The 12,022-nt window shown below is 37.4% G+C and overlaps 1 protein-coding gene across 1 annotated transcript in view; it reads right to left on the reverse strand.

Annotated features, from left to right (window-relative positions):
- The window catches only part of LOC132378453 (collagen alpha-3(VI) chain-like), an 83,654-nt gene that overhangs the window by 48,431 nt on the left and 23,201 nt on the right, over positions 1-12,022 (reverse strand). Inside the window, exons 10-13 of the mRNA XM_059945380.1 lie at positions 10,575-10,637; positions 8,693-8,758; positions 7,268-7,321; positions 2,061-2,096 (exon numbers count right to left, since the gene is read on the reverse strand). Coding sequence (XP_059801363.1) covers positions 2,061-2,096; positions 7,268-7,321; positions 8,693-8,758; positions 10,575-10,637 — 219 coding nt within the window. The remainder of the gene's footprint in view (positions 1-2,060; positions 2,097-7,267; positions 7,322-8,692; positions 8,759-10,574; positions 10,638-12,022) is intronic.

Consider the following 12,022-nt stretch of genomic DNA (forward strand, 5'->3'; position numbering starts at 1 on the left):
CCCTCTCAGATCTGAATTTTTTGAGCCCTGACACGATGTCACAAAAGCAAAATTCCACACAGCACTGGGAAGGTTCCTAGGTGATGCATGGGTCTCTCCACACCACAGACAATTCTGAGAAGTGACCTCACATATGTAATGAACAGAAGTGAAAGAAAAATGGAAAAACACTGCATTAAGTAAAAAATGAAAATCTCAATTGTGTATTGAATGCTGCTTAAAAGTATGCTGATTGTGAAACAAGCAAAGATCTATCATGACAAACTGAAATTTGAAGGTAGTTGTGAATATTCAGCAAGTTGCAGGAATTTAAGGAAAGGCACGGCATTAAATTTTCAAAGATTTGTGGTGATAATGCGTTTGCTGATCACAAAGTAACAGAGAAATTCATTGATAAGTTTTCCGGGCTCATTGCTGATGAAAATCCAACATGTTGAAAGGCTGCATCTGTACATATAAGTGATGAACAAGTGTAAGACAAAGAGTGCTTACCGGTAGCACATAAATTCAGAGTCAGGAATGGTGTGATGCCAAACAGCCACGGATTGTCCACCTGGGCGGCTGAGGTACTGATAGCTTACCTTTCTGATGGTTCAATGTATATATTGTTGCTTCATGCATAAAATTATTAAAATACTATATAAAAGTACAGTCAGGGTATATGTATAAGCTGCATATGTAATGGAAACGGATTTCATGCTTAGACCTGGGTCCCATTCCCGAGGTATCTCATTATATAGAGAAAAATATTCCAAAATCCAAAATCTGAAACAATTCTGGCCCCAAGCATTTCAGATTAGGGGTGATCAAGCTGTGTACAGTTTTATAGTATGGTAGTGGTATTGGTCATGTTCTAATTTGTTCTGCATTTTAGATAAATACTTAAATTTCAGTTAATTGGGCATAAATGTACTGATCCCAATGTGCCCCAATTAACGGAATCTACTGTACTTGCAAATTTTAGGATCCTGACTTATGACTGTTTCCCATTCCATTTTTAAGATTACTTTAAATTTGGAATGAAGTGCGATGTTTGGTATGAGAGAATTGGAGTATGGAAACATGTAGTACATGATGCAACGTGTTTTAAACTACGATCACTATCTTGAGAATTCTGCTTGTGAAATCATTAATTGTGGAAATAAGGGGGAAAGTAGACTTCATTATGAAGAGCTTTTGCCAAGTGGAAAATGCTGAATAGTTATTTATGGCACAAAACACTAGGAGGCTGCTATAAGCTTTCTCAAAGAATGAGGGAAGAATTTATCAATAATTTTCTTTTATAAATATTTAACACATTCTTAAATCACTATAAGACAGGTCGGTCAAAATAAAATAAAAAGGCTAACAGCTGCTGAAAACTTACTGGAAATAGAATTTTGAACCTAAATATTGGACTTGGAGACTTCAATATCAATCCCACAAGACAACTGTGATATTTAAACCTGGTTTAATAAATCTGGAATACTAAACTAGTATCCATACTAGTAACCTCGATGTGGGTTGATTATAACAACATCACATCTGGCTCCCAGATGTCCAATAGGAATGGAAACGAGCCCTATTTGTAACTCCAGACCCTAAGTGTTGATATTATCTTCTGAATTAAGTCACTCAATTTGAGGGAGAAAATACATTTAGATTTTTCCGTTGGCTTCACCAGCTTCCTTCTTGAAAATAAGTATATAATTGCTTAGTTACAAAACAGTTCCAAATCCGACAGCAGTTGGCTAGTTGAGTAAACCTTACCATAATGACTTCTAGCACAGATGTAGCAGGTAAATAATGGCACAGAATTGAAAGTGTGAACTTATAAAGCATGTGTGAATTAGAATTGCACATTTTGATCTTATTTTCTCAATAGGCATATTCCCATTGGTTTTGTTGGTTAGATGGGAATTAGCAGATTCCCATTAGCAGATGGGAATGTACAAAATAGGAAAAAACTGATTGCAATCCATCAGATTTGACGCACAAAAATCCCACATAAAGATTATATGATATGCACTACAATAATATAAAGCAGTGAGAGTAATTCGAATGAAAAATAAATCACTCACGTCTTGCCCAGATGGTCCTCTGTGACCAGGGACACCCTAAAACACATAAAGTAATACATGTTAAAGTTAAATTACAAGTTAAATTGAGATCATGCCTTGCCAGTCTTAACATTTTTGGAGATTGCTTTTTTAATTTCTGCTCAACAAATGAGAAAGGAAACTGTTCTATATTGATGTTTAACATTTGAGTCAGTTTCAGCCTTTTCAAGGAACGATGAGGTAAAGGAGAATTATTTGCACAGGAAATGGATGGTGGTGGAGCCTGGTGCTGTAGATTAGAATGGGAGTGAAAGGGTAGAGGTTAGAAGAGGGTCATTAAGAACTGAACCACAAAGCTGCTATAAATTTAACTTCCAAAACTCTGGCTTATTCTTCATTCAATTGGTGTTTATAACAATTAAGAGAGTGATAACTAATGAGTGAAGGTTGTTAACACTGCAAATGCTTAATAAGGATGATGAAAGATTACATTTAACAATAAGGCATAAGAACATGGGAATTTATGCATTTTATTGGAATTAAATGAACGTTGTTAGCCACTCTTATGTAGCAAATGTAGCAAAATAGCTGGAACTTCAGCTCTTGCATTTCTCCGAACAGTGTTGCCTGGTTTCCCTGAGCGATGCTACTCCTAAATTGATAATGGATTTTGCTTGGTCTTCAGTATTGGTGTTGCTGCAGCTTCTTAGCATGTAAAACAGGGTGCAACACACACAATATACTGGGGGAGCTCAACAGGTCAGGCAACTTCTATGGTAAACTTTTGATGTTTTGGGCTGAGACCCTTGATCAAGACTAGAAAGGAAGGGGCAGAAGCCAGAATAAAAAGGCCGTGGGGAGGAAGGGCCCACGGGGGGTGGGGGGGGGGAGGAGTGCTAAACTGGTGAGCCATAGGTGGAAGCAGGTGAGGGGGAAGGTAGGTTGGTGGGGGAGGGGAGATGATAGGTAATGATGTGAGAAGATAGGAGGCAATAGGTAGAAAAGGTAAAGAGCTGAAGAATGAAACTAATAGGAGAGGACAGTTGACCATGGAATAAAGAAATGGAAGTGGTGAACCAGAAGGAAGTGATGGGCAAGGCAAGAGGGTGTGGAGGGGGAATGAAGTGGTGTGAGGGTTATCAGGATGAAGAAAAACAAAGTGGGTGGGGAAGGGCATGGTTATCAGAAGCCAGAGAAATTGATGTTCACGCCATCAGGTTAGTAACAACCAAGATGTAGGGTGCTGTTTCTCCTACCTACATCTAGCTTTGTTATGGTAGTTGAGGAGAACAAGGATCGGCAGGGCAGTAGAATTGAAATGGGTGGCCAATTGGAGATCCTGGCAGTTGCAGCAGGTGGGGCAAGGGTGCTTGATGAAGCGGTCCCCTAATCTGCATTGGTTTTCATGGAAGGAGAGGAGGCTGCAGTGAGAGCACTGGATGCAATAACTAAGCTCCACAGATCCATAGATTAAGTGCTATTTCACCTGAAAGGACTGTTTAGACCCCTGAATGGCAGTGAGGGATGTGATGTAGCACTTGGCACAGCTGGAGAGATAAGTGCCTGGAAGGAAATCTGTGAGGAGGACGAGTAGACAAGGGAGTTGCAGAGAGAGTGATCACTGCAGGAAGAGGAAGTGCCTTGGCCCCAAATGTCGGTTGTTTATTTCCCTCCATAGCTGCTACCTGACCTGTTGAGCTCCTCTAATGTTTTGTGTGTGTTGCTCAAGATCTCCAGATGCTGCAGAATCTCTTGTGTCGATGTAAAACAGGATGTGCAGTCTGCCTTCTCTGGTCACAATTTAAATACCACTCTTCAACCTAACTGGAATCTGCAATAAGATGGTGGGAAAGTCCTTCCAATGAGTACGAGAGCCCTAAATATGCTTGGTAGAACAGAGCCAACTTTTGCTTTATGCAAAATACAAGCAGCCACAGAATGTATGTGTGTTGTCTTCTGCCGTAGTAACCCATCCACTGCAGTTCAATGTGTTGTGCATTCAGAGTTTCTCCTCTGACACCACTGTTGTAAAGTGTGGTTATTTGAGTTACTGTCAAGCTTGAATGAGTCTGAACATTCTCCTTGGACCTCTGTCATTAACAAGACATTTGAACCCACAGAACTATCACTCTCTGAATTTTTTTTTTGTTTTTAGCACCATTCTCCGTAAACTCTAGAGATTATTGTGTGTGGATTTCTCAGGACATCAGCATTTCCTGAACTACTCAGACTTCCCTGTCTGGCACCAATAATCACTCCATTGTCACAGTTCTTCCCCATTCTGATGGTTGATCTGAACAACAACTGAACCCCTTGACCATGTATGCAAGCATAGAGTTGTTGCCTCATGATTGGTTTATTAGACATGTACATTAATAAGCAGGTGTACCCAATAAAGAGGCCACTGAGTGAAAATACTATGCCTGAAACTAACTGTTCCTGGCAGAAAGTTCATCCTAAGAAACCAAGTTCAGTTTCTGAATGCTTACTCATTGGAGAACTCTGCAATGTGACCAAATCCCTATGTGCTTCCTGCTTGTTGTTGTGGGCTGAAGTCGCAAGTCTGGGCATTGGGCTATCTTCCTAACGCAGACTGCTCAGTACCAATCTATGAGATGTGACAGAGATTGTAATGCTTACTATTGTGTAGATGCTTAATGGAACTTTTCCTGATTGCATCCATGGTACATCAGCAGAGAATCCTGCTATCAGGGTAAGAAAGATATAGGAGTGGAAAAAAACATGCTTGATGGTGGAAAAATGGCTGATGATATCACAGTACTTCAATGGTCATGAGGGTCGATGAAGGATGCTGCATTAGGCGGAGACCATTATTTTGACCAGTGCCTCCATTTACTTTCCAGGTCGTTCAGTAACTAGCAGAAGAAGATAATATACAGCAAAGTCATCTCTCGTCTTGAACCAGCATGATGAGGTGGCTACTAAAGACCGAAATGTTTATGGTGACTTTGTAGCAAATAACTTCATTTGGCCTTTTTTGTGCTGAAGCACTTTTCAAACACCAGTCTGCAGGTTGGCATGTGAAAGAATTCTTGAAAGTAATACAGTTTTAAAGAAGCAAGTATCAACAAACTTACAGTATATAACACACAACATACATTGCATCCCCCACTTCAATAAGGAAGAGAAAACAATTCATCAGATAATTGGTTAGTCTCTGTGTGCTATACTCTGATGCATGAGGAATTCTGCTTCGGAGTACAGTTGCAAACTAATGGGAATGTTGGATATATAGTTCGCGAGGAAATTTAATGGAGGTATGAGATTGTGCTGACAGCTGACACAGACCGCAGCATAAACAACCTCCTTCCATATCAGAAGGGAATATGGAAAATGAAAAGAAGATCCTCTTCAGAGTTATTTCTACACAGCATGATGAAGTGCAATTTTGACACTAACTCACAGGAGACCATGTGTTGCTGCAAGGAAGGCAGCAATTTAAGCCACAAAATAGCAACAGGAAAATAAACAGTGAGAATGCCAAGGACAGCAAGTTACAATCCAGATCAGCAATCCAGGCCCACCCATTTCAATCAAGAATACATGTGTCAAGTTTCCATTTCTGGAGCAGCCTGAGTAGGCTTTGTCCCACAGATGAGATATTCGCAGGGGGGCCCATCATTCCCAACCCCGATGTTCATCACTTGATCCAGCACAAGTTTCCACCAGTCCCGATGAAGGGTCTGGGCCCAAAATGTGGACTGTTTACTCTTTTCCATAGATGCTGCCTGGGCTGCTGAGTTCCTCCAGCATTTTGTGTGTGTTGCCTTGGATTTCCAGCATCTGCAGATTTTCTGATCAAGATTCCACCAACTGGAATACCTGCTACTTATTTTATCAAAACCTTTCAATGATTTGCAATCAAACCTTTCCTCCATTTTAAGAAGATTACCAGTTTCTCTAGTCTTCCCATTAAACCAAGTACTTCATTCCAGTTGCTATTTTAGGACATCTTCTCGGCACTATTTCAGTATCATAACATTCCTTCTTAAGTGTGACATTCAGCACTGAAGGCATTATGCTGAGACTTAACTATTATTTCAGTTTGCATTTTGTTAGACCCTTTTATTTGTCACCCATCCTTCACACTAGGATACATATTTACCCTTTGATTGTGCACCATGTTTTTCCACCCAGGATGTTTCTTCTTGAGGTCCATTCTCTGTTAACTCCACTGCAGTATTAGATAGCCTTCTCAAGGGGCCATCAATCCTAACTGTGTAGGGCACAACTCATTTATGTTTTGCTTCAGGGATGGCCTTGATGCTCTTGTACTGGAAAATTCTCTCAGCTGCAATATTTCTTCAATCACATTCTTCTTTATCTTATTATTTGTAATGCCATGAGCACCATCCAAAGATCACTACATTTGAGATTCCTGCTTTTAAAGTTCTTTTCCATCTCATTAAACCATCTGAGTGACTCCAGGCTTTTTCCATCGAAGACCAACAAATCCCACCAAGATGGATGCTAGAAGCTGGGCTTGTACCTCTTGGAGCAAAGAAGGTTGCGGGGAGATTCGATGAAAATATGGAAGATTATGGTAGTTGTAGGTAGAGGAAACAGATATAAGCTGCTTGGTTCTAGCTTCAGGAGACACTAATCCAAATGATCAGAAAGGCACAGGGACTTCTTGTAAGAAAAAAAAACTTTTGTTCTGTTGGGGGTAATTACAATGTGACCTCCAAAAGGGAATTAGACGGTTAATTGAAAGAGATTTACCTGTATGGGTACAGGATACAGTAGAGGAATGGAACTCCAGAAGAAGCTGTCAAGAACTCAATGGTCCAAGTAAGCTAAGTCGGAGCTACAATTCTATGATACTGTATGTATTCATAACTACAAGCTGTTCCTCTTTCCATATCATAATGAGCCAAAGGTTAGCTGGTGGATGTTACCTCTATTTATGTGAGAAATAATTTTGATTTTAGGCAGTATAATGTACATTCAGCAGCCCACCACCCATCTATCAAATTTTTGAGATATATTGACACTAAATGATGCCTAATTACCTACATAGAACATAACTTACTCTTCACTTATGAACTGCACTTTACCCAGTCTCCCCCAACCCCCAGATCCATGAGTAATATTAAATAGCTGAAGAATTGGGAGCAAAGTAAAACAGCAATAATGAGGTTATCTCAAGGAATAATTAATTGAATTAACTATAGTCCTTATAATTATAAACAATGAAAATATCTTACAGGTCTTCCAGCCCTACCACGTTTTCCTGGAACACCATCCTCTCCTGTATCACCCTGTTAAAAAAAAAGTGTTCCATTGTTAGTTCAGTTTACTACTGCAAATCCATTGAATACGGATGGGGAAAAAGTCCAAAGGTTTTTGAAATTATATTGGGTATATGGTATTTGTATCAATTATATAGGAATATCATCTTAACTCTATTGTATAATTGTAAGGTATGCCATACATGGATCCTGTAGTATGACTTCACTTTGATATCTAATATTAACACAGTACCTCACTTGCTAGTGCATTTTGGAACTACTGAATGCATAACTGTAAACTGTGATACATCATCAGAACCAACATTATAATTTTGAATGGAACTGTCAAGATTTTAATTTAATACTTTTTAATTGGGCAAATACAAACCTGTTTAAAGTAATCGTATGTATCTCTAGGGAGTATTACAGGATTCCAAGCATTTTCAATGAATGCCAAAGACTCTTCGGTTTTGAAGTGGATGATAGAAAGGATACAGTTAGCACAAAATTGTGGAAGAAATTGTAAAAAAATATCTGGTTGATTATTTAAACTGATATGGCACAGAAAACTAACAACCAAGTTCTGGTGAATGAGATTAGTATAGATGAATACTTGGTAATCTGCATGGTTGGAATGAATGTGGTGGGCCAAATGGCTATTTGTTTGCTGCAGTGTTATGATTCTACAAAAAGAAAGATTTAAGAGACCAGAGAAGGATCTTTTTATATGTGAGTTTTTAAGAACTTCTAAAGCCTTGTGAATGAGGTATGTAGTTTTAGTTGTTTGCCTTAATTATCAGTTAAAGAGTAATTGTGCAATTAGTTATCGGACAAGTTCCCTACTAGATTTGTTGCGTCATTAATGAATAGATATAGCATCAATTTGAAAATCACAGTCAGATTAAGCCCAAGGCATATCTTGCAAAGTTAATAAAGGAGCATCAGTAACCCCAGGGAATCACTTTCTTATTAAGAAGCACAATGCCTTGTAAGTGCCACTATTAACCTACTTGGTCTCACCCTATCAGAGATATTCCCTTGGTTTTACCCTTCCTCAGCTTCTCTGTTCCTGAAAACAGAACTGTTTTTTCCTTCTTCTGCCAAGTTCTGATACAGGGTCTCAGACCTGAAGTATTAACTACTTTCCTTTCTGCAGTTGCTGCCATTTCCTTCTGAATGCTTCTATAATTTTTTGGGTTTCTTTTTTGATTTTGATTTTCCATTATGCTAATTTTTTTAATCTTCCTGCAGAACCTCTACCGTGCAATCATGCATCAAGTGGTTGGATGATTTGCAGGTTAACAATAACATAAAACAATCACACGCAATTGTTTCATTTACAGCAAAATCACATGTGATAATTAGTAAACTATCACATATAGAAACATGAAAATAGCTCACCGCAAATCCAATGTCACCTTTTACACCCTTTGGACCTTGAATGTTATTGCTTTTACCAAATTCACCCTTCAAAAAATGAAACAAAGCCCATTAATACACCAAAAGCAAGGAACACGGTTTTCAGTAGAATGCTGTCAGGGAATATGTATTTCCTATGAAACAGTGATTCTGGGATTTTAGATGAATTCTGTAAACAAATATAATTTGGCCCCTTTAACACATAAGATGCAAGATCAATCATAATATTGCTAGTTTAAGTGATAAAACCTTCATATCGATAGATAAAATGAATTAAGGAGTCACAAAGTGTAACATAGTATTCATATAAATACAGATACTTAATTTCACACACATTCACTTTTTCCTTTCCATCCATTCTCCTTGACTATAATTTTCACCATATTTCCTAGCTCTGAAGTACAATCATCACTCTGAAATTTAACCCAATTTCTTTCTCCATGCCTACTACCAAACTACTGAGCTTGTTTCACCATCTTCTCTTTTAATTGGATAATTTGATACATCTAATCTACCAGTTAGTAATGATTTCAACTAAAGATTATTTTTTGTCTAAAAGTATTTAAGCTATAGTAAACATTTAGTGTGCCAATTATTATGAAAGTAATGCCCCAGTCTGAAGCATAGAATAAGCAGGTTTAATTGTAGCATTTCTGTACCTAATTCAAAGTTATACAGTTAAAACTCCAGCACAGAAAGGGAAACCTGAGCTCCTGCCTTGAGCTTTTAGTTAATACCCAATGGGAAATTTGCATTCAGCAGATGAACTTGAATTATAACCACCATGACCTTTTCTCTCCACCACTTCATAATGGATGTAATAAAATCCATTTTCCTTCTAAAAGCGACTGGGGAATATTAAGACTAGCTAAATTTTTTTTAAAAGGTTCAGAAAAGTCAGAAAATGAAGCAGCATTTGTGGAGAGAGAAACAGACAGCATTTCAAGTTGATGACCTTTCATCAAAACCAGGTGAAGTTTAAAATCATTTGAAACATCAATTAAAATAGGAAGAGGAAAGAACCAGTAACTTCCCTGTGAATGAAATTGGTGCATAGATGTAATTCAGCAGAAGGAATAGGATGGGAATCTAACGACAATAAATAACAGGATTGAGTAATAGGAATTATAAATGTTGAGAAATAATTGCTACCAGTACTGCCGGTTCAGGAAATATGCTGATGATCTATGATCACTGAATTAAACGTTGGAAATTACTAAGCCACCACACCCTTCCATAATGGCTTTCCACAAACAATTTAACAATCTAAGTTCTTCCAATTCTGAAGAAAGGTCTAAGATCAAAATATAAGCCTTTGTTTCTTGCTCAAACCACAGATATCTATGAAGACGATAGTATCCAAAAGTCTTCATTTTTATGAGAACTCCAACAGTGTTTGTTATAGTTCTTATGTTGAAGATTGTCAGATTGATAATAGGCTTGTGAGTCATTCAACTATCCTCCAAGAGGAGAAATAGCTCAATTCAAACATAACTTTAGCTGATAAGAGACAAGTTGTGGAAGTTGTGGAAGTAATCAGTAAACTATACTTAAATTGTATCCCAAACTGAGGCTTTGTTTGCTATCTAAATTTTTATTCAAAATTTCCATCAAACACAACTACATATTACTGAGCATGAAATCCAAGAATATACAGTATTTTATGTTTCCATGAACATAAGAGGTAGAAATAAAAGTGGCCCTTCATGCCTCCTCCACCATTTTACTTCAGTGGAATCTTTCTTCATTACTCTTGTATCCTAACCAAAATTCAAGTCCCTGCACCAAAGCTCAAGTGTGAAATGAATAAACGTGCAATTTAAAAATGTGTTTTAACCAGAGACAGAAGATTCTGTGTACTTACATGGTCTCCACGTAAACCCATTTTACCAATTTCACCAGTTTCTCCTTTTAGGCCTTTGCTGCCCTAAAAATTATGAAACAATATCAGAAAAATGTAGAAGAATTTTTGTAGAAATCCATATACTATTCATACAGTGGGTAAAATCTAATTGATTTATCAAAATTACTGCTTTTTTGACCTTATTATGGGGACCAGCTGTTAAGTGTAGCAATCATTATTCTTTTCATAACTGATCATCTTTCTTTCATGAACTGTCATTACTAAGAAGAGATGGATGGAAGATAAAGATCAATGAAATCATTACAAGTTCACATTCCTCTTAGACACTGGAGCTTCCTGTGAGCATTGGAAATAATGTGAATTTCAAACATGCAAGTGCATAAAGCCAGAAAAAACAACAATTTCTGCATTGGGCCAATATTTGCAACATTTTTGTTGTACAATTCCTTTGCTTGTACTTAATTTAGTGTTTCAATACCTTCTGTTTCTTCAGTACTCCAATCAATTTGTGACAAAATTTTGATATTTTGGTTTAATACTTAAAAATTCTACAAGGGCATATTTATCCTTACTAATACAACACTCACAAAGTAATTATTCTTTCAATTTTCTTTCTCAGAATACAAAGTAAATAAAACAGTCTAGGACAATTTTATTTGTATTTCTTGGCTCTTCAGCTCATTACCAACTCACAGGTCACCTCTGTATGTCTTTTTTATTAAAGCTGATTGACTGAAGGACATGAAAAATGGAATTGGTCCATAACATTTTACGGTGATTTGGAGACAGAAATAATTGCCAAATTGTCACATGACTTTCTGTTGGTTAAGAGTAGATTCTGCAATTGCATTGAACATAAGAACATCAGAAATTGGAACAAGGGTAGGCCACCTGCCCTGCTGAGCCTGCTCCGCCATTCAATAAGATCGCGTCTGATCTAGCCATGGACTCATCTCTACCTACATGCCTTTTGCCCATAACCCTTAACTCTCCTACTATGCAGAAATCTATCCAAACTTGTTCTAAATATATTTACTGAGATAGCCTCTAGTGTTTCATTGTGCTGAGAATTCCACAGATTCACCACTCTCTGGGAAAAACTGATCCCCCTCAACTCCGTCCTAAGTTTATTCCCCCGAATCTTGAGACCATGTCCCCTAGTCACACCTACCAGTGGAAGCAACTTTCTTACCTCTATCTTATCTATCCCTTTCATAATTTTATATATTATTATAAGAGCTCACATTTTAAGTCAATTTTAAGTTTTAAAATTATTTAAAAATTAGCCCATTATTATTGAGACATATAATTATAATCTCCAATTTATTCTGCTAATGCCTTATTTCAAGCTGACAAATGAAAGAAAATATGAATATATTTTAAGACTATCTTCTTCCATTCTCAAACAACTAAAATTATTAGATGTTTTTTAATTTAAATGAGTAACA

This window comes from Hypanus sabinus, chromosome 20 (assembly GCF_030144855.1).
Source record: "Hypanus sabinus isolate sHypSab1 chromosome 20, sHypSab1.hap1, whole genome shotgun sequence".
Classification (NCBI taxonomy): Eukaryota; Metazoa; Chordata; class Chondrichthyes; order Myliobatiformes; family Dasyatidae; genus Hypanus; species Hypanus sabinus.